Source organism: Ranitomeya variabilis, chromosome 2 (genome assembly GCF_051348905.1).
Source record: "Ranitomeya variabilis isolate aRanVar5 chromosome 2, aRanVar5.hap1, whole genome shotgun sequence".
Taxonomy (NCBI): domain Eukaryota; kingdom Metazoa; phylum Chordata; class Amphibia; order Anura; family Dendrobatidae; genus Ranitomeya; species Ranitomeya variabilis.
Genome location: NC_135233.1, coordinates 852,204,505 through 852,228,120, shown reverse-complemented (window position 1 = coordinate 852,228,120; position 23,616 = coordinate 852,204,505). Strand labels below are relative to the sequence as shown.

The 23,616-nt window shown below is 44.0% G+C and overlaps 1 protein-coding gene across 13 annotated transcripts in view; it reads left to right on the top strand.

The window, feature by feature from the left end:
• The window catches only part of LOC143808019 (uncharacterized), a 428,145-nt gene extending 405,978 nt beyond the window's left edge, over window positions 1-22,167 (top strand). For all 13 annotated transcript variants that reach the window (XM_077290233.1, XM_077290228.1, XM_077290231.1 and 10 more), the window contains 6 exons: window positions 9,826-10,004; window positions 14,411-14,564; window positions 15,312-15,494; window positions 16,057-16,100; window positions 16,201-16,310; window positions 21,369-22,167. In XM_077290233.1, the coding sequence (XP_077146348.1) occupies window positions 9,826-10,004; window positions 14,411-14,564; window positions 15,312-15,494; window positions 16,057-16,100; window positions 16,201-16,310; window positions 21,369-21,419 (721 nt within the window). In that variant the 3' untranslated portion in view covers window positions 21,420-22,167. The remainder of the gene's footprint in view (window positions 1-9,825; window positions 10,005-14,410; window positions 14,565-15,311; window positions 15,495-16,056; window positions 16,101-16,200; window positions 16,311-21,368) is intronic.
• The last annotated feature ends 1,449 nt before the right edge of the window (window positions 22,168-23,616 follow it).

Sequence of the window (23,616 nt, the reverse complement as noted above, 5' to 3'; positions counted from 1 at the left end):
CAGCATGTTAAACAGCGCATCGTCCATGCACTCAGGCAATCTGTGAGTACAAAGGTGCACCTGACTACAGATGCATGGACCAGTAGGCATGGCCAGGGACGTTATGTGTCCATCACGGCACACTGGGTGAATGTGGTGGATGCAGGGTCCACAGGCGACATCAATTTAGGGACAGTTGTGCCTAGCCCACGGTCTAGGAAACAGTTGGCTGTAGGCGTTCGCACCCCCTCCTCCTCCTCCTCGTCCTCCTGCAGAAGCTACAGCTCTTCCACAGAACGCAGTCGGCCAACCACTCCATCGGCAGATGACACTGTTGCACACCAGTTGTCCCATTATGGGCCAGCTACTGCCAAGCGTCAGCAGGCTGTATTGGCTATGAAGTGTTTGGGCGACAACAGACACACCGCGGAAGTTCTGTCCGAGTTCTTGCAACAAGAAACGCAGTCGTGGCTGGGCACAGTAGATCTTGAGGCAGGCAAGGTAGTGAGTGATAACGGAAGGAATTTCATGGCTGCCATCTCCCTTTCCCAACTGAAACACATTCCTTGCCTGGCTCACACCTTAAACCTGGTGGTGCAGTGCTTATTGAAAACTTATCCTGGGTTCTCCGACCTGCTCCTCAAAGTGCGTGCACTTTGCTCACATATCCGACGTTCGCCTGTACACGCCAGCCGTATGCAGACCTATCAGCGGTCTTTGAACCTTCCCCAGCATCGCCTAATCATAGACGTTGCAACAAGGTGGAACTCAACACTGCACATGCTTCAGAGACTGTGCGAACAGAGGCGTGCTGTTATTTATTTGTGGGAGGATACACGGGCAGGCAGTAGGATGGCAGACATGGAGTTGTCAGGTGTGCAGTGGTCGAAGATACAAGACATGTGTCAAGTCCTTCAGTGTTTTGAGGAATGCACACGGCTGGTTAGTGCAGACAACGCCGTAATAAGCATGAGCATCCCCCTAATGCGTCTGCTGATGCAAAGTTTGACGCACATAAAGGAGCAGGCGTCTGCACCAGAGGAAGAGGGAAGCCTTGATGACAGTCAGCCATTGTCTGGTCAGGGCAGTGTACAGGACGAGGTAGCGGGCGAAGAGGAGGTGGAGGACGAGGAGGATGATGGGGATGAGTATATTTTTAATGCGGAAACTTTCACGGGGGCACAGGAAATTGGTTGCGTGTCACGGCCGGGTTCTGGTTTTTTGAGGGACACAAGTGACGTAGATTTGCCTGCAACTGCCCCTCAACCAATCACAACCGGAGATTTGACAAGTGGAACTTTGGCCCACATGGCGGATTATGCCTTACGTATCCTACAAAGGGACACACGCATTACGAAAATGATGAACGATGACGATTACTGGTTGGCCTGCCTCCTTGATCCACGCTATAAAGGCAAATTGCAAAATATTATGCCACATGAGAACTTGGAACTAATATTAGCAACCAAACAATCAACTCTTGTTGACCGTTTGCTTCAGGCATTCCCAGCACACAGCGCACGTGATCGTTCTCACACGAGCTCCAGGGGGCAGCAGACTAGGAGTGTTAGGGGTGCACACATCAGAAGTGGCGTTGGACAGAGGGGTTTTCTGACCAGGTTGTGGAGTGATTTTGCTATGACCGCAGACAGGACAGGTACTGCTGCATCAATTGAAAGTGACAGGAGACAACATTTGTCCAGTATGGTTACTAACTATTTTTCATCCCTTATCGATGTTCTCCCTCAACCGTCATTCCCATTTGATTACTGGGCCTCCAAATTAGACACCTGGCCAGAATTGGCAGAATATGCATTGCAGGAGCTTGCTTGCCCGGCAGCAAGTGTCCTATCAGAAAGAGTATTCAGTGCTGCAGGGTCAATATTAACCGAAAAAAGGACTCGTCTGGCTACCCAAAATGTTGACGATCTAACATTCATTAAAATGAACCACAACTGGATTTCAAAATCTTTTGCCCCACCTTGCCCGGCCGACACCTAGCTTTCCTATGAAAAGCTCTTGCCTGTGAATTACTTTTCTAATGTCTAATTTGCTGCTGCAGATTGTACAGCATACGACATGTTTACACCTCCCTAAATGGCCAAACTCCCCACACGGGGCCGTGGTATCGCGACTTGGCGCAAGCACCCGTGAGACTGCTGTTTGTCTGAAGAGGTGGGTGTGCTCGCTTTTGGTTGACGGCATTGCTACTGGGTCCCTCATAGTACAATGTAGTGTCTCTGGCGGTGGTGGTGCGCACCCAACGTCAGACACACCGTTGTAACATGAGTGGCCCTGGGGCGGTCCCGCCGGCCTCAAGAGAGTTCCCCCCTACCCCAGCTCAAACTGGGCTCTACTACGTGCAAAATTATGTCGCACAGCTCCACCAATCTTTAGTCTATTCGCTGACATCATTCAATGTCTGGCACTGACAATACAAATTTGTAGACATCTATGATGCAACTTAAAGTAGTCTGTGTCTGTGTCCTATATTGGCACCATTAAATAGTTACTGCCAAATTACTATGTCAGAAACACAGCAGATGAGCCCACCCCTGTACCTAAGTATGCCATCTTTTTTTTTGTTTTGGTTGTTTTGCGAGACATTAACATCTATTTATATTTTGGGAGTACTGGGACAGACACTCCTTGCACTACTCCTCCACTCAGCACCAAGCTGCCTGCCCGTGTATCCATGTAACCGCTGTAAAACTGCCATGAGCCTATTGTTTGTTATTTTAGGCCTTTGATAGCCTGTCTGCGGTCCCTACTCCTCCACTGACCACCAAGCTGCCTGCCCGTGTATCCATGTAACCGCTGTAAAACTGCCATGAGCCTATTGTTTGTTATTTTAGGCCTTTGAAGCCTTTCTGCGCTCCCTCCTTCCACTAGTCCTCCACTGACCAGACCACTGCTGCCCGTGTACCCCTGGAACCAATTTTAAAGTGCCTACAGCCAGCCCATTTTATTGTGTTAGGCCTTCGAAGCCTGTCTGCGGTCCCTCCTTCCACTAGGCCTCCACTGACCAGACCACTGCTGCCCGTGTACCCCTGGAACCAATTTTAAAGTGCCTACAGCCAGCCCATTTTATTGTGTTAGGCCTTCGAAGCCTGTCTGCGGTCCATACTTCCACTAGTCCTCCACTGACCAGACCACTGCTGCCCGTGTACCCCTGGAACCAATTTTAAAGTGCCTACAGCCAGCCCATTTTATTGTGTTAGGCCTTCGAAGCCTGTCTGCGGTCCCTCCTTCCACTAGGCCTCCACTGACCAGACCACTGCTGCCCGTGTACCCCTGGAACCAATTTTAAAGTGCCTACAGCCAGCCCATTTTATTGTGTTAGGCCTTCGAAGCCTGTCTGCGGTCCATACTTCCACTAGGCCTCCACTGACCAGACCACTGCTGCCCGTGTACCCCTGGAACCAATTTTAAAGTGCCTACAGCCAGCCCATTTTATTGTGTTAGGCCTTCGAAGCCTGTCTGCGGTCCATACTTCCACTAGTCCTCCACTGACCAGACCACTGCTGCCCGTGTACCCCTGGAACCAATTTTAAAGTGCCTACAGTCAGCCCATTTTATTGTGTTAGGCCTTCGAAGCCTGTCTGCGGTCCATACTTCCACTAGGCCTCCACTGACCAGACCACTGCTGCCCGTGTACCCCTGGAACCAATTTTAAAGTGCCTACAGCCAGCCCATTTTATTGTGTTAGGCCTTCGAAGCCTGTCTGCGGTCCATACTTCCACTAGGCCTCCACTGACCAGACCACTGCTGCCCGTGTACCCCTGGAACCAATTTTAAAGTGCCTACAGCCAGCCCATTTTATTGTGTTAGGCCTTCGAAGCCTGTCTGCGGTCCATACTTCCACTAGTCCTCCACTGACCAGACCACTGCTGCCCGTGTACCCCTGGAACCAATTTTAAAGTGCCTACAGCCAGCCCATTTTATTGTGTTAGGCCTTCGAAGCCTGTCTGCGGTCCCTCCTTCCACTAGGCCTCCACTGACCAGACCACTGCTGCCCGTGTACCCCTGGAACCAATTTTAAAGTGCCTACAGCCAGCCCATTTTATTGTGTTAGGCCTTCGAAGCCTGTCTGCGGTCCATACTTCCACTAGGCCTCCACTGACCAGACCACTGCTGCCCGTGTACCCCTGGAACCAATTTTAAAGTGCCTACAGCCAGCCCATTTTATTGTGTTAGGCCTTCGAAGCCTGTCTGCGGTCCATACTTCCACTAGGCCTCCACTGACCAGACCACTGCTGCCCGTGTACCCCTGGAACCAATTTTAAAGTGCCTACAGCCAGCCCATTTTATTGTGTTAGGCCTTCGAAGCCTGTCTGCGGTCCATACTTCCACTAGTCCTCCACTGACCAGACCACTGCTGCCCGTGTACCCCTGGAACCAATTTTAAAGTGCCTACAGCCAGCCCATTTTATTGTGTTAGGCCTTCGAAGCCTGTCTGCGGTCCCTCCTTCCACTAGGCCTCCACTGACCAGACCACTGCTGCCCGTGTACCCCTGGAACCAATTTTAAAGTGCCTACAGCCAGCCCATTTTATTGTGTTAGGCCTTCGAAGCCTGTCTGCGGTCCATACTTTAAATACTCCTCCACTCAGCACCAAGCTGCCTGCCCGTGTATCCATGTAACCGCTGTAAAACTGCCATGAGCCTATTGTTTGTTATTTTAGGCCTTTGATAGCCTGTCTGCGGTCCCTACTCCTCCACTGACCACCAAGCTGCCTGCCCGTGTATCCATGTAACCGCTGTAAAACTGCCATGAGCCTATTGTTTGTTATTTTAGGCCTTTGAAGCCTTTCTGCGCTCCCTCCTTCCACTAGTCCTCCACTGACCAGACCACTGCTGCCCGTGTACCCCTGGAACCAATTTTAAAGTGCCTACAGCCAGCCCATTTTATTGTGTTAGGCCTTCGAAGCCTGTCTGCGGTCCATACTTTAAATACTCCTCCACTCACCACCAAGCTGCCTGCCCGTGTATCCATGTAACCGCTGTAAAACTGCCATGAGCCTATTGTTTGTTATGTTAGGCCTTTGATAGCCTGTCTGCGGTCCTTACTTTAAATACTCCTCCACTCACCACCTAGCTGCCTGTGTATCCATGTAACCGATGTAAAACTGCCATGACTGCCTACTGTTTGTTATTTTAGGCCTTTGATAGCCTGTCTGCGGCCCCTACTTGCAATACTCCTCCACTGACCACAATGCTGCCTGGAGTGCCTGCCTGTGTATCCATGTAACCGATGTAAAACTGCCATGACTGCCTACTGTTTGTTATTTTAGGCCTTTGATAGCCTGTCTGCGGCCCCTACTTGCAATACTCCTCCACTGAGCACAATGCTGCCTGGAGTGCCTGCCTGTGTATCCATGTAACCGATGTAAAACTGCCATGACTGCCTACTGTTTGTTATTTTAGGCCTTTGATAGCCTGTCTGCAGCCCCTACTTGCAATACTCCTCCACTGACCACACCAATGCTGCCCGTGTACCCCTGGAACCTATTTAAAAGTTCATAGAGCCTAGTTATATATTTTATTTACTATTAATAAGGCCATGATGGACTACGCTGTACCACGCTACAAGCTAACCAGTCGACACTTCTTTTGCGAGAAAAGCCATCCCAACCCTCCACCAGCATGTAGAAGACCGCATTGTCCATGCACTCTGGCAATCTGTGAGTACAAAGGTGCACCTGACAACAGACGCATGGACCTGTAGGCATGGCCACGGAAGATTACGTGTCCATTACGGCGCAATGGGTTAATGTGGTGGATGCATGGTCCACAGGGGACAGCCTACTAAGTCTGTCTGCAGTCCCTAATTCAAATTGTCCTCCACTGTCTAAATCGGAACTTCCACCTTCTGGCTTTCGGCCTATAGTATCAGAAATTAAACTGCATTTGGCCTTCAACTTTGGTTAGGGCCTACTAACGGCTTCTGCCCCTCCCTGGTGTTGCCCTCAACTAAATAAAGCTGAGCTTCAACCTTCCGGCTCTCATTATGTGGTTTTAAAAAAAAAAATGGTGGTTAGGGCCTACTAACGGCTTCTGCCCCTCCCTGGTGTTGTCCTCAACTAAATAAAGCTGAGCTTCAACCTTCCGGCTCTCATTATGTGGTTTAAAAAAAAAAAATGGTGGTTAGGGCCTACTAACGGCTTCTGCCCCTCCCTGGTGTTGTCCTCAACTAAATAAAGCTGAGCTTCAACCTTCCGGCTCTCATTAAGTGGTTTTAAAAAAAAAATGGTGGTTAGGGCCTACTAACGGCTTCTGCCCCTCCCTGGTGTTGTCCTCAACTAAATAAAGCTGAGCTTCAACCTTCCGGCTCTCATTAAGTGGTTTTAAAAAAAAAAAAAATGGTGGTTAGGGCCTACTAACGGCTTCTGCCCCTCCCTGGTGTTGTCCTCAACTAAATAAAGCTGAGCTTCAACCTTCCGGCTCTCATTATGTGGTTTTAAAAAAAAAAATGGTGGTTAGGGCCTACTAACGGCTTCTGCCCCTCCCTGGTGTTGTCCTCAACTAAATAAAGCTGAGCTTCAACCTTCCGGCTCTCATTAAGTGGTTTTAAAAAAAAAATGGTGGTTAGGGCCTACTAACGGCTTCTGCCCCTCCCTGGTGTTGTCCTCAACTAAATAAAGCTGAGCTTCAACCTTCCGGCTCTCATTAAGTGGTTTTAAAAAAAAAAAAAATGGTGGTTAGGGCCTACTAACGGCTTCTGCCCCTCCCTGGTGTTGTCCTCAACTAAATAAAGCTGAGCTTCAACCTTCCGGCTCTCATTATGTGGTTTAAAAAAAAAAAATGGTGGTTAGGGCCTACTAACGGCTTCTGCCCCTCCCTGGTGTTGTCCTCAACTAAATAAAGCTGAGCTTCAACCTTCCGGCTCTCATTAAGTGGTTTTAAAAAAAAAATGGTGGTTAGGGCCTACTAACGGCTTCTGCCCCTCCCTGGTGTTGTCCTCAACTAAATAAAGCTGAGCTTCAACCTTCCGGCTCTCATTAAGTGGTTTTAAAAAAAAAAAAAATGGTGGTTAGGGCCTACTAACGGCTTCTGCCCCTCCCTGGTGTTGTCCTCAACTAAATAAAGCTGAGCTTCAACCTTCCGGCTCTCATTATGTGGTTTTAAAAAAAAAAATGGTGGTTAGGGCCTACTAACGGCTTCTGCCCCTCCCTGGTGTTGTCCTCAACTAAATAAAGCTGAGCTTCAACCTTCCGGCTCTCATTAAGTGGTTTTTAAAAAAAAATGGTGGTTAGGGCCTACTAACGGCTTCTGCCCCTCCCTGGTGTTGTCCTCAACTAAATAAAGCTGAGCTTCAACCTTCCGGCTCTCATTAAGTGGTTTTAAAAAAAAAAAAAATGGTGGTTAGGGCCTACTAACGGCTTCTGCCCCTCCCTGGTGTTGTCCTCAACTAAATAAAGCTGAGCTTCAACCTTCCGGCTCTCATTAAGTGGTTTTAAAAAAAAAAAAAATGGTGGTTAGGGCCTACTAACGGCTTCTGCCCCTCCCTGGTGTTGCCCTCAACTAAATAAAGCTGAGCTTCAACCTTCTGCTCCAAATTACCATTTTAAAAAATGCAATAGGCTTTTCCGGCCTACTAAAGGTGTCTGCCCCTCCCTGGTGTTGTCCTCAACTGAACAAAGCTGAGCTTCCACATTCTGGCTTTCGCCCTATACTATCAGATATTAAACTGCATTTGGCCTACTAGTGTGGTTAGGCCCTTGAAACAGTGTCTGCTGCTCTTGGGTTTGCTACTCCACTGAACAAAGCAATGCCGCCTGTTTAGTCCTGTTACCAATTTTGAACTGCATGTAGCCTACTTTATTCTTTGGCCCTATATCTGTTTCCTCCTCATCCTGCCCATTGCCCAGCCACTGCTAAATGAGTCTGCTGGTACATTGACCTAGACCACTACATTCCCCTTGTACTCTACACAGCCAGAATCTGTCCCTGCTGAAAGTAAGGTTCCCCTTCCCGCATGTTATACCACCTTACACAGGGACAAAGAGGAAGGTGCAGATGAAAGTGCAGGTTCCTTCATCAGGTGGGGGGGCATACTCGTTGGCGACGTCACTGGCACAGGGCCCCTCAGAGTACGCAAAAGTGTCGCTGCTGGTGGGAGGCGCCCCCGCCATGCAAACACACCGCCGTACTTTGAGGGGCCCTGTGCCAGTGGCAATGCGAACGAGTGGGCCCCCCCTGCTTGCTCAGGATCACAGCACTTGCAACTTTTAAATACTTACCTTTCCCTGCAACACCGCCGTGACGTAGTCCGCATTTCCTGGGCCCACGAAAAACTTGAGCCAGCCCTACTCCCCCCACAACTTTCCCCCAATTCCCTATGCCCAACTATTATTATACAGTTAATTAAGATTGGCAAGCTTCAGAAACAAGAATGGATGTTTTTGGCATTAAAATGGGCACTGTAGGTGTTTTCCTGGCCTCCACTCACTGCCGACTATGCTTCCCCATTGACTTGCATTGGGTTTCGTGTTTCGGTCGATCCCCGACTTTTAGCGATAATCGGCCGACTGCACTCGACTCGACTCTGGACAAAATCGGGTTTCCCAAAACCCTACTCGATCTTAAAAAAATGAAAGTCGCTCAACCCTAGTCGCGACCAATCACAAGCCGCGGACATCACCGCAGGCCATTCACGCGCTGATTCTTAGGAAGGAAGGCTGCCGGTTAGTACCAGGGCGCGTCAGAGGGTAAGTATATCAATATTTTTTATTTTGATTCTTTATTTTACACTTAAATATGGATTCCGATACCGATTCCCGATATCGCAAACATATCGGAACTCGGTATCGGAATTCCGATCCCAGATTCAGAAGATCGCCGACCTCATGGCCGACCACACACATGGGTCGGGTGGGGTTTAATGAAACCCGACTTTGCCAAAAGTCGGCGACTTCTGAAAATGGCCGACCCGTTTCGCTCAACCCTACGTCGCAGGCTCCTGCTGCTGCTCAGAAAATAACTGCCGAATAGAGGTTTTAGGGCCCCCGGGGACCTGTAATGAGGGCCCCTGTGCTCTTCCTGGTCTCCTGCTGCTCATACACCAGTGTATGTCGGTCTGAACATTTGTGATCGTGCTGATAAGCGATCCGGGCCCGGGAGCAAGAAGGACGTGTGTCTTCACTCCTCCATAGCCAGGCCACGCCCCAGCATGTTAGTTTTAGCATTTAGTGAACATGGTAAAATAAGCAAAATACAACTGTGGAATTGCACTTTTTTTTTGCAATTTCACCGCACTTGGAATTTTTTTCCCATTTTGCAGTACACAATATGTTAAAACCAATGATGTCTTTCAAAAGTACAACCTGACCTACAAAAAACAAGCCTTCACATGGCCATATTGACTGAAAATTAAAAAAGTTATGGCTCTGGGAAGAGAGGGAGCAAAAATGAAAATGAAAATGCAAAAACGGAATTACCTCTGGTCATGAAGAAGTTAAAGATCTATATGCAGTTCGCTCCAACTAGTGGTCTCTAAATGCAGTCAGAATTATATAATCTATTCCAGAGCCCTCTTAATTTCTTTGCAGTTCGGTAATAATCCAGGTCCTGTGATCCCCACCAATCATGCAAACCCCCATCTCCAACTCCCCAAGAGGTGTGCAGCTAAGGTGACAGGAGTCATACCAAACTGCTTGCAATTGAAAAAGTACTGAAAGATGAAAACGTTAGAGAGGTTTAGTTATCTTGTATAGCTTGTAAGCTTGTGTATCACCGGAACCTGCAGCTTGATCATGTTTTGCAATACCTAGAACATATATTTTTTTAGCTTTGCTACTGAGTCGATTTTATTTCATGTATTTATGTTTCCATATGTTATTTTCAGGAGTGGGCCCAGTGATATGAATGCAACATTCATTGCAAAATTTACTTATGTGGCAAATGTAACAACAGTTGGGTTTCTAAACGATGACCTGGTACCGTACCTAATGCACTATATTCTTGCTCCAAGCATATGGGCACTAGATCACATTAAAATTATCAATGTAACTGACGATCGTCAATGTAAGTATTCCTTAGTATATGTAAACTGTAAGACATACATATAGTTAATGTCTTCTAAAATGCTACATTTCTTTGTCTTATTATACAATGCATCATTTGACTTGAAAAGTATAACATGACAGAGAGCTAGAAATCATACAGACCAGGGAGCCAAATAGATTTTTAATAGGATTACAACTAGATGTAGTTTTCTTGCTTAATTATTTTAATACAAATTTGAAATAAACCATATGTATTTTTATTTGTGTCAGAAAAATACTCACTGGCCATACCATATAACATCATTTACTCTTTGTAAATATAAAGGAGTCTGTGAACATCACTAGGTTCACCTGGGAATATCTACTGTAGTAGCTGTACCGTTACATTTCTTTTTCAGCAGCACAGCAGTCTTCCTGAATGTGCTCAGGTACATAGTTATGGAGTTGCAGAGATAGTAGGACAGAAGTAAAGCCCCCCATACTCATGAGACAGTTGTCAGTCAAATGTTCATACAACAGACATCCATCTCTCCTGACCCTACCATATATGCGTACTCTGCTCAGTTCTCTATGAAACGGCCATATCAGAAAATTCTGGAAGTGGCTTATTTCCCCTGAAGACAAAAATATTGGACACCGTATTTCCATCTGCCTTTTCTTTCACTCCTTTGTGATCATCTGTTGGGGTAGCATTGGTTGTTCCCCATACACATCAGACTGTCAACCAGATTTTTTATATAGTTATTCCACTTAATATGCTTTACTTTGTTTTAACTGTAAAAAAAACAGCTCAGGCAAACTGGAAATGATGTTCAGAGCAATATTTACTTTAATATCTGAGCCAGTTGTAGAAAACACTGAATATTATGGGTATTTGCATCTGTTTTTTGTAACGAGTGTAATGTTAACAATTGGGACCCTAAAGGAAATCTGTAACTAGCATGGTCCCTACCAATCATGTGCCATTTATAATGCTAGTGTCCTCTTATGTGACCAATGAGCATGTAGGCCTCTTCAGATATCCCGACTGGATGGATCAGGGATCAGTGGGATGAGAGATCAGTGGGCTGCTTAACCCTTCACAACCTTTGATGTAGCCATACGTCATTGTCTGGAAGAGATTCTCAACTTTTGACATATGGGTACGTCATGGTGATCGTGCAGGGCACAGGAGCTGTGCCTGCATGATCCCCACCAGGAGCTCGGCTTAAGTAGTAGCCAAGCCCTATCAGTCACAGCCTAGAGCATTGCCCGCAGTACTGATTAAATCCCCAAATTCCATGATGAATAGCAATTGCAGCATTTATGAGGCTGGTAGAGGCAGGGGGCTCCCTTTCAAGCCAGAACAAAGAAAAAAAGAGAGAAAAACATTCCCTGAGCAAAATCATAGGACAAGGTCCAATAAGTATTGGTCACTGTCCCTTCTTGTGCTGTACAGGCACTGTCAGCTCTCCACTCTCACCGGGTAGGAGTTGCAGCACTGTACTTATGAAATACACTCTTGGAGGAGGTTTATGATGGATGGCTTTCCCAATCAGCTGCTGCAATGACTGCCGGCTCCACAACCTGATGAGCAGGCGGTGGAGAATAAAATTCATGAGGAAAGAGGAAAATGAGGAAAAAGAAGGTGGCTGATATGTTCTGGGCAAGGTGATGGAGGAGACCAGCCTATTCACAAGATGAAACATTTAATGGCAGTATGCGTTCAGGGACTGTCCGCCCCTTCATTAGGTACACACAAATTAGAAACACTCACAGCCTTTTGTAGCCATGACATAAACATTATTTTAAAAAACAACTCATACAATAACCATCATAGGAAGCAGAAAAGAATTCCATTCAGGAAACAGCTATAACATACAATTAATACCCCCAATATGTGTGTACATCTTAATATATACTTACCTTGTAATGTCTTCACATCCTGTTCACTCCAGATGTGTCCGGATCCCAGAATTCCAAGCGGCGGAAGTTCACCGACCTCCATATTGGGACACCCAAGTGATGGGTGTCTCAATATGGTAACTGCTGGTGGTACGAGCCTTTTGTGCAGTACCACCAACGGAACACTGTCGCACCACACACACACACACATACACTGTATATGCCGTATGCACCACACACATACACACACACTGTATGCGCAGTACGCACCACACACACACAGTATATGCCGTATGCAGCTTCTTGCGCGGTACCACCAGAGGAACACTGTCGTGAACACGCCGACTCCGGGATCAGCCGAATGATTCACTGACCTCTGCCATCTTTGTACAGGAGGAGAGCATGCGCAGTTTTAATGTGACCACCGCTATCTGTCTGCACAAAGATGGCGGCGGTCTGATTTACTGCACCAGCGCATACTGAATCATTTGGCTGAAACCGGCAGCAGATGCGCGACGTGTCTACAGGCAGAGGAAGCCGGTCACATTAAAGGGGTTTACCCACGAATGAAAGTTCATTTTAAAAATTGTCTGTGTCTGACCGTGTATGGAGCATACCACATCTCCTGGGCAGGGGAGGAAGCAAAAGACAATACTGACATTACAGCAGGGGATCACAGGGGATTTCTTTAGTCTGGTAAAATATTTCACTGACTGTTTTAAACATTATTTTACCTCACAAAATGTTTCCTCTGCGATCTCCTGCTGTAATACCTAATTATCCCTGTGTGGCCCATTCACAAAAAAAAAATTAAACCATAATCAGGTTCCTCGCATTATGTTCTCATACGCTTTATGCATTTAGTATATAAATGCCAGATAACCAAATTGTCACAAAACCATGCACCAAATTGTGCAGAACAAAATCCCAAAGGGAAAAAGAGTAACCAACTCCATATAATTATGAAAAAAATTGGAGAAAATAGGAGTATTTTGGTTAAAAAAGATATTTTATTATTAATGTATCACAGTAAAAACTAAATACAAAACACAAGGTAATAATAATGAAAAAGGATGATGTCTATTATCACCAGTGCCAGGTACCCCATCATAAAGTGCAAGTGAGTGGGAAGCATTTTATCAATAAAGTGCAGAAGTAGTAAGACCAAGTGGTCTCAAATAAACATATCTCACGCAGCGCTTACCAGCAAATAGTAGATAGGGTAGATGGCACCAGAATGGATCCAACAGAGCCCCCAAAATACGTCTCACTTCTTAATTTGTAGCTTTCTCAAGGGGATAACTGCTATTCCCAGCAAGGACATTTATATCTCATTGGTGGTTAACAGTATGGCCAATCACATGGTGTGAATTGGCCAATCATATCGGCGCCTGTGGCACATGCGCACTGAGACACGCAGGTCCTAGACCAGCCGCCGGCGTCAAGCATAACTGCGCATGCGCGGGAAGCTAGATTCACCGGCCATGCGCGGAATGCTGTGCAGACGCCGCAAGAGGAGAGGAGCCACTGAGTCAGCAGGGCCATGCGCACTGCCGTATGAGCCTCTGTAAAAGGTACTGATTTTTACCAGACATATCTGCAAGTTAAGAGGATGTCACACAGTGTCCAATTATCATAAAGTACATATCAATAGTCACCCCCCAAAAACTTGCTTTACATAGTATATTACATGAAAACAACATGCAGTGAAGCAGATGGTATATATTGGAATATTCCAGTCCTTGCCAAGAGTTGAATTAGAGATCAACAATACAGTGGATTCTGCCAAGATGACATACAATATGACTGAAGATATATATGGATATATGTGAATAAAATCCAGTCCTTGCCACAGGTTAAATTTAAAACTGTAAAGATAATAAACAAAAAAGTAACTAAAATAAAAAAACATAAAAAACAAAACAACTACATGGACCCAAATATGATCAAAGGGGTACAAAAAGATGGTAATTAGGGTAAGCAACCAATCTCAGGAAAGAGACTGCTATTGTGATTTATAGAAATGAGGCAAAGCTTAATGTTTTTAATGCTTTATGCATTTAATAGCCCTCTGTGTCTGTACTGTTACATAGTTAGGCAGTTAACTGGTTCATGCAGCTTTACATGAACACCCGAGCCTTACACTATGGCTGGTCCGAACAATGAAAGCAATTGTTACCATCCACCTCTCGTGTCTCCCCTTTTCCTATAGATTGTAAGCTTGCGAGCAGGGCCCTCACTCCATCTGGTATCTGTTTTGATCTGTGTTTATTGTTATGCTGTAATGTCTATTGTCTGTACAAGTCCCCTCTATAATGTAAAGTGCTGCGGAATATGTTGGCGCTATATAAATAAAATTACTATTAGCTGTCATAGTACTCATTAAATTGCTCAACACTTTCCCCCGGCATGCAAAAAAAGGGTGTGACTTTAATGTGGTTGGACTGATTACTCTGGTTTCACATTTCTGGAAAATAACTAAACCTTGTATGTGACATTTGGCAGTTTTGTGATTTTTAATAGTTGTTGTTTTTTCCTCAGTGACTGTAGAAGAACTAGCACAAAATGCAGGATGTAATTACGGAGGATATACGCTGGATAATGCCACTTTGCAATGTATCTCAAAGTGCGTCAACGATGAATACTGTAAGAACAATGCCATGTGTCTGCTTGTTAATGGAGAGCGTACCTGCAGGTATGTAGATATGTTATCATGATAATGTATTTCATGTTCAAATCCCTTCTCAAATGCGGAATTACAAGAAATTTCTTAAATGTTAATGAATGCAATAATGTATTATAATAATAGTGGCCCAGTAATAAAAAAATCAGTTTTAGTGAACATTAAAAAAGGAAATTACAAATGTGGGAGCTATGGCCCAGAAAAGAAGGGCAAAAAATATAAGAGGGATTGAGTAAGATGAGGTTCTAGTAGATGGATCCCAGCAGATAGCTCGCTAATAACTGAAGCAATACTTGTGTACATGATCCCGTGTGGTCACTCCTCCAATCCTTTTACTATGTTATACTTATTACAGTAGTGAGTGGTCTCCAGACATTATGGGTGCATTCACGCAGAGCAATAATTTACAGCGCACAATCCCTTCATTACCATTTCTAGCTTGAGGAATAAACACAAGAAAAATACATGTTTTCCACAACGTTTTATCATGACTGTTGCTCTAAAAGGAACACGCTTTTGTGGAAGGGTCATGATAAAAACTCATAGGGCTTTTATGGTGTGTCACTGACTCACCATATAAATATACCCCATGACCATATTCAGATTTTTTTCAGATTTTCAGTACCGATTCCATCAATATCTTATACAGTACATTAGCCTGTCTACCTCTAAAGACAGCATAGGTGCGGGAATGCCGCTTCCTAGAAATCATTTTGCACAACATACATATGTAAATAAGCCAATTTTTTTTTCTTTTAGCTGTAAACCATACTCTATCTACATCACATCTGGACCACAATGTGAACATCTTTCCATGAACCTGGGTCCATTCTTTGGCATATTATTTGGAGCTTTGGCCTTCCTTCTTCTGCTGCTCCTGGGAATCTGGTTTGCAGTTCGTTGGTATCGAAAGAAACAAGAGAATGACGGATATGCAGATGAGTAAGTGACAGCTGGTTCACATTTGTAATGTAAACTAGAAAAGATGACCTGCTGTTGTTATTAGGATAGCATTTTATAGGAAATATTACAAAGTTAACCAATTAGTAGTGCTAGAGCTTGATCATAGCAAAGGTGGTATAGACAGAATGCCTATGATTTTCCATTTGAAAAACATAAAGAAGAATTTGTTAATTGTAGCGCACTGTAATATAGTGCATTGGGAGGCAGATTTAGGCTCACAAAGTATTCCCTGTTGGTAAATGTGGTGTAAGGTACAACAATGTAAGGTGTAGGGTAAGAAATGTCACATTAATTTGTTATGGTTGATTTGTAAAAAAATTGATAGGGGGCTTCATAAATAATCCCGGTGTATGTCTAAAGGTTATTTTGGTGAATGGGGGTCAATGGATTAATTTGGGACATGGACTGGGAGCGCTCTACATTTAAATGCCAAACAGTTCTCAACACTTATCGTTTCTAAGTTTATAGTAACTTCTACATGAGTTTTTTCACACAATCAAATGCTGTCCTAATGATGTTTTATTGGATTTTTCTCAACCAGAATGTACAAATCTCGATTTAGCTGGAAAACAACTCTTTTTTCAAGTAAGTATAGATCTTATTTCCTGACATTATTGCATATATTTCAATTTATTAATATCACACTTGTTAAATATATCATTTGTCATGTTGATCCATTTTTTAGACTTTGAGCGGTTTGGAGAATTAGACATTTCATCTGTAGATCAAGGCATTACATTTCCACATTTGGTCGACTGGAAACCTCAGCTTGAAACTGTCGACACTTCAGCGGAGGTATGATAGCTAATATGTTACGTCTTCAAAATAACAGTACAGATTAGGCTGAGTTCACATTAACATTAGGAAATACATTCATCTGTTTTAGTCAGAAAAAATGGATTGATGTCACAGATCCATTACATGATAGGCACTAGTAGTTCCAGACAGACCATACTGACTTATAATGGGGTTTGTCTGCTGTCTTTTTTTTCACAAGTGAACCTTAACCCCTTCACCCCCAAGCGTGGTTTGCACGTTAATGACCAGGCCAATTTTTACAATTCTGACCACTGTCCATTTATGAGGTTATAACTCTGGAACGCTTCAACGAATCCCGGTGATTCTGACACTGTTTTCTCATGACATATTGTACTTCATGATAGTGGTAAAATTTCTTTGATATTACCTGCGTTTATTTGTGAAAAAAATGGAAATTTGGAGAAAATTTTGAAAATTTTGCAATTTTCTAAATTTGAATTTTTATGCAATTAAATCACAGTGATAGGTCACACAAAATACTTAATAAGTAACATTTCCCACATGTCTACTTTACATCAGCACAAGTTTGGAACCACAATTTTTTTTTGTTAGGGAGTTATAAGGGTTAAAAGTTGACCAGCAATTTCTCATTTTTACAACACCATTTTTTTTAGGGACCACATCTCATTTGAAGTCATTTTGAGGGGTCTATATGATGGGTATTTTCTAAGTGTGACACCATTCTAAAAACTGCACCCCTCAAGGTGCTCAAAACCACATTCAAGAAGTTTATTAACCCTTCAGGTGTTTCACAGGAATTTTTGGAATGTTTAAATAAAAAATGAACATTTAACTTTTTTTCACAAAAAATTTACTTCAGCTCCAATTTGTTTTATTTTACCAAGGGTAACAGGAGAAAATGGACCCCAAACGATGTTGTACAATTTGTCCTGAGTACGCCGATACCCCATATGTGGGGGTAAACCACTGTTTGGGTGCATGACAGAGCTCGGAAGCGAAGGAGCGCCATTTGACTTTTCAATGCAAAATTGACTGGAATTGAGATGGGACGCCATGTTGCGTTTGGAGAGTCCCTGATGTGCCTAAACATTGAAACCCCCCACAAGTGACACCATTTTGGAAAGTAGACCCCATAAGGAACTTTTCTAGAGGTGTGGTGAGCACTTTGACCCACCAAGTGCTTCACAGAAGTTTATAATGCAGAACCGTAAAAATAAAAAATCATATTTTTTCGCAAAAATTATTTTTTCACCCCCAATTTTTTATTTTCCCAAGGGTAAGACAAGAAATTGGACCACAAAAGTTGCTGTTCAATTTGTCCTGAGTACGCTGATACCCCATATGTGGGGGTAAACCACTGTTTGGGCGCATGGGAGAGCTCGGAAGGGAAGGAGCGCCGTTTGACTTTTCAATGCAAAATTGACTGGAATTGAGATGGGACGCCATGTTGCGTTTGGAGAGTCCCTGATGTGCCTTAACATTGAAACCCCCCACAAGTGACACCATTTTGGAAAGTAGACCCCCTAAGGTACTTATCTAGAGGTGTGGTGAGCACTTTGACCCACCAAGTGCTTCACAGAAGTTTATAATGCAGAACCGTAAAAATAAAACAAAAATTTTTTCCCACAAAAATTATATTTTAGCCCCCAGTTATGTATTTTCCCGAGGGTAACAGGAGAAATTGGACCCCAAAAGTTGTTATCCAATTTGTCCTGAGTACGCTGATACCCCATATGTGGGGAGGAACCACTGTTTGGGCGCATGGGAGAGCTCGGAAGGGAAGGAGCACCGTTTGTAATGCAGACTTAGATGGAATGGTCTGCAGGCATCACATTGCGTTTGCAGAGCCCCTAATGTACCTAAACAGTAAAAAAAAACACAAGTGACACCATTTTGGAAAGTAGACCCCCTATGGAACTCATATAGATGTGTTGTGAGAGCTTTGAACCCCCAAGTGTTTCACTACAGTTTATAACGCAGAGCCGTGCAAATAAAAAATATTTTTTTTCCACAAAAATTATTTTTAGCCCCAAGTTTTGTATTTTCCCAAGGGTAACAGGAGAAATTGGACCCCAAAAGTTGTTCTCCAATGTGTTCCGAGTTCGCTGATACCCCATATGTTGGGGTAAACCCCTGTTTGGGCGCACGGGAGAGCTCGGAAAGGAAGGAGCACTGTTTTACTTTTTCAACGCAGAATTGGCTGAAATTGAGATCGGACGCCATGTCGCATTTGGAGAGCCCCTGATGTGCCTAAACAGTGGAAACCCCCCAATTATAACTGAAACCCTAATCCAAACACACCCATAACCCTAATCCCAACGGTAACCCTAACCACACCTCTAACCCAGACACACCCCTAACCCTAATCCCAACCCTATTCCCAACCGTAAATGTAATTCAAACCCTAACCCTAACTTTAGCCCCAACCCTAACCCTAACTTTATCCCCAACCCTAACTGTAGCCTTAACCCTAGCCCCAACCCTAGCCCCAACCCTAGCCCCAACCCTAACCCTAGCCCTAACCCTAACCCTAGCCCTAACCCAAGCCCTAATCCTAACCCTAGCCTAGCCCTAGCCCTAACCCTAGCCCTAACACTAGCCCTAACCCTAACCCTAGCCCTAACGCTAATGGGAAAATGGAAAGAAATTCATTTTTAAATTTGTTTTATTTTTCCCTAATTAAGCGGGTGATGAAGGGGGGTTTGATTTACTTTTATATCGGGTTTTTTTAGTGGATTTTTATGATTGGCAGCCATCACACACTGAAAGATGCTTTCTATTGCAAAAAATATTTTTTGCGTTACCACATTTTGAGAGCTATAATTTTTCCATATTTGAGTCCACAGAGTCATGTGAGGTCTTGTTTTTTGCGGGACGAGTTGACGTTTTTATTGGTAACATGTTTGGGCACGGGAGATTTTTTGATCGCTTTTTATTCCGATTTTTGTGAGGCAGAATGACCAAAAACCAGCTATTCATGAATTTCTTTTGGGGGAGGCGTTTATACCGTTCCGCTTTTGGTAAAATTGATAAAGCAGTTTTATTCTTCGGGTCAGTACGATTACAGCGATACCTCATTTATATCATTTTTTTATGTTTTGGCGCTTTTATACCATAAAAACTATTTTATAGAAAAAATAATTATTTTGGCATCGCTTTATTCTGAGGACTATAACTTTTTTATTTTTTCGCTGTTGATGCTGTATGGTGGCTTGTTTTTTGCGGGACAAGATGACGTTTGTAGCGGTTCCATGGTTATTTATATCTGTCTTTTTGATCGCGTGTTATTCCACTTTTTGTTTGGCGGTATGAGAATAAAGCGTTGTTTTTTGCCTCGGTTTTTTTTTTTTTTTTTTTTTTTATACGGTGTTCACTAAAGGGGTTAACTAGTGATATAGTTTTATAGGTGGCGTCGTTATGGATGCGGCAATACTAAATATGTGTACTTTTATTGTTTATTTTTTTTTTATTTAGATATAGAAATGTATTTATGGGAATAATTTTTTTTTTTCTTTATTTAGGAATTTTTTTTTTTTTTTTACACATGTGGGAATTTTTTTTTTAACTTTTTTACTTTGTCCCAGGGGGGGACATCACAGATCGCTGATCTGACAGTTTGCACAGCACTCTGTCAGATCACCGATCTCAGTTCCAGTGCTGCAGGCTTACCAGAGCCTGGTCTGCACCCGGAAGTAATCCCTGCAGGACCCGGATGCAGCCCCGCGGCCATTTTGGATCCGGGGCCTGCAGGGATAGGAGGTAAGAGACCTTCGCAGCAACGCGATCACATCGCGTTGCTCCGGGGGTGTCAGGGAAGCCCGCAGGGAGCCCCCTCCCTGCTCAATGCTTCCCTGTACCGCCAGCACACCACGATCATGTTTGATCTCGGTGTGCCGGGGGTTAATGTGCCGGGGCAGTCCGTGACCGCTCCTGGCACATAGTGCCGGATGTCAGCTGCGATAGGCAGCTGACACCCGGCCGCGATCGTCCGCACTCCCCCCGTGAGCGCGGCCGATCGTGCTGGACGTACTATTCCGTCCTTGGGAATTAGGGCCAACCCCACATGGACGTAATAGTACGTCCAATGGCAGAAAGGCGTTAATGTGTAGACAGTCATGGCAGCCGCTATATATAATTGGAAGAGATGTAGAAAGAGAGTATACTTCACAGGAAATGCGAAGGTCTGACATTGCAGCGCCACCTGCAGGCATGTCAGAGAACGCAATACAGAAATTCTTTTTCAGTATAGTACACCTTGAATCTCTAAGGGTGCAAACATAAAATTTAGAGTTCTAAGGCACTGATTCACAAGCGTTTCTAGTTTACACTCTCAGACTGAACCAATCCCAAGGGTTGCAATAAAACTTAAAGAGGTATTACCATCTGAGACATTTATGACAAAATGAAAGTATATGTCCTAAATGTATAACAAATGGTGATTCCAATTTCTAGAGTCCAACCTATCAAAAAATGGCGGTCCTCTTATTTCCCATAAATAGTGCAGAAAGACAAAGATCATGCATGCGGTTCCCTTAAATGTAGTTTAAATGAGCCGCTAAAACCAAACTACTCTAATAAAACTACAATGGCAAACTTGCATGGTAACCTGTCCATCTAATTTACTTTTTACTTAAATCAGGTCAGACATCACCATTCTGCCAAATATGGGCTGCAGTTACTGCCTTCTAGTGCATCATTGGTGCTTACCCGTCCTTGCTTCCCAACAATACTCCTCTTTCACATGGAAATGTGAGCAGCCACCAGGTACACACAAGCATGCCTGTGGTCAGATGGCTGGGGGCCACACAGAATGACATTTCAGGCCACTTTGGCCTCTTCACTGCGGGTTTGTGCATTAGTGGTTTAAGGCAATGTTTACCAACATCATAAGGAGCCACATTATGTGAAGGTCCCTTCATGTGATGCCCTGGTGCACTTCTTGTCCATTCCTTCCCTGTAGAGACCAGAGCTGAGGATATTGGGTAAAATGTGCAACCATTGGGAATTATAGGTATAAAGAGCATAATATTTACAAAACTTTCCACTGACACTTATTTGCATGTTTTCTTCCAGGTCAAGATAAAGCGACCAGAAATCAACACTAACTCGCTCAAGAGAGAATAAAAATCCGAACAAAATGAAAATGTTTTTATGATGTTTTATTTGAGTATCTAAAATTTAACTATTTTATGTGCAGAGAACAAAGATTTTATAATGATTGACAGACATATTTGATTAGTAATGTATAAGAGACTGAAGTCCCTGTATTGGTATTGCACTTAAAATACATACAAAATATTTATTAAATATGAACCTAATCCGTAGGGACACAATGCTGCCTTATCAGACCTGTTCATTTGTGTTTTACACTATTGGAAACATTTGCATAATTAAAGAGCATTTACCACCTCTAACTTTTCTTACTTTGCCAAAATTAAATTGTTTACAAGACAGCTGTGCAGATTTTAGACCCTAGTTCTTATTTTCCTGGACAGTAATGATGGGTCGAAAAATGGCAAGTCACAACTTTTCTTTTTGTACTGTATCAGTTTCAGTCGGATTTAATTATGTTTAAGAATAAATGTCTCCGAAATTTGAACAAAATCTCAGGGATTTCTCAGTATTATAATTCACTGTTTATCTTGCCTGCCCTCAGTAATTAGAAATCTATTTTTGTATCAGATTTTTATGAATATTTTTAAGAAATATTATATTTTATCGTCTGCATTTTCAATTTATGAAACAATGCAATAGTGCTCATTATCCACAATATAAAGGAACTGTACACTTTTATTGTGATTTTATCATAAATTGTTGAATGTATTATTTATAAATCTAGCAATTTTAATAAAAATATGCATATTAAATTGCCTTGCAAACTGTGTTGATGGAATAGCATTGTACATTGTATACTGCACAAGAAAATGTTTTATTTATTTGTTAGACCAAATGTATATCTGGGAGCCTCCATAGAGGAAAGTGTGCTTCGATATAAAATAGAGACTGGGCCTTTATCATTGTCCTTAGTGCTGGGTCACTTAATGTCATACATAGTGATGAGAGAACTGTAAAGTTCAGGGTTTGTAGCAAATATCTGGTGTCCAGTGACAAACTCCAAACACGGAATTTTTTACCAGAAGACCTTTTTGCTGTTTGGATTTGGTGCCAAATAAAGTTTGTTCAAAAGGCTGTAGCACAGCGAGTCAACAGGCTTTTAGTCTGTGGGTACTTCTGGAGCCATCAGAGCCATGCCGAGTATTGACATGGCTGTGATTGGCCAGCGCTACATGGGACCCAGCCTGTATAAAAGCCGGATCATGGGTTGCACTGCTATTTTACTCTGAGCCTGATGTAGAGTGCCATAACAGCCTGGTGCAGCATGCCCTCACAGCCTTGGGCATAGTGCTGTAGCAGTCTGGTGCAGCCTACTATAACAGCCTGGTGCAGCATGCCATAACAGCCTTGTGCATCATGCCCTAACAGCCTGGTGCCTAGTGCCATAGTAGCCTTGTGCGCCGTGCCATAATAGCCTGATGCAGCATGTCCTAACAGCCTTGTCCACACTGGCATATCAGCCTTGAGTACAGTGCCATGACAGCCTGGCACAGCCTACCCTAACAGCCTGGTGCACAGTGCCATAACAGCCTGGTGCACAGTGTTATAACATCCTGGTGTAGAGTGCCGTAACAGCCTGGTGCCACCTGCCCTAACAGGCTTGTGTACAGTGCCATAACAGCCCTGTTTAGCGCACTCTAACAGCCTGGTTCACAGTGCAATAACATCCTGGTGTGGAGTGCCATAACAGTGTGGTGCAGTCTGCCCTAACAGGCTTGTGTACAGAGCCGTAACAGCCTGGTGCACAGTGCCATAACAGCCTGGTGCAATGCACTCTAACAGCCTGGTGCACAGTGCAATAACATCCTGGTGTAGAGTGCCATAACAGCGTGATGCAGCCTGCCCTAACAGGCTTGTGTATAGTGCTGTAACAGCCTGGTGCACAGTGCCATAATAGCGTGGTGCAGCCTGCCCTAACATGCTTGTATACAGTGCCGTAACAGCCTGGTGCACAGTGCAATAACATCCTGGTATATTGTGCCATAACAGAGTGGTGCAGCCTGCCATAAAAGGCTTGTGTACAGTGCCGTAACAGCCTGTGCCTGGTGCACAGTGCCATAACAGCATGATGCAGCACACCCTAACTGCCTGGTGCACAGTGCAATAACATCCTGATGTAGAGTGCCATAACAGCATGGTGCAACCTGCCCTAACAGGCTTGTGTACAGTGCTGTAACAGCCTGGTGCACAGTGCCATAACAGCCTG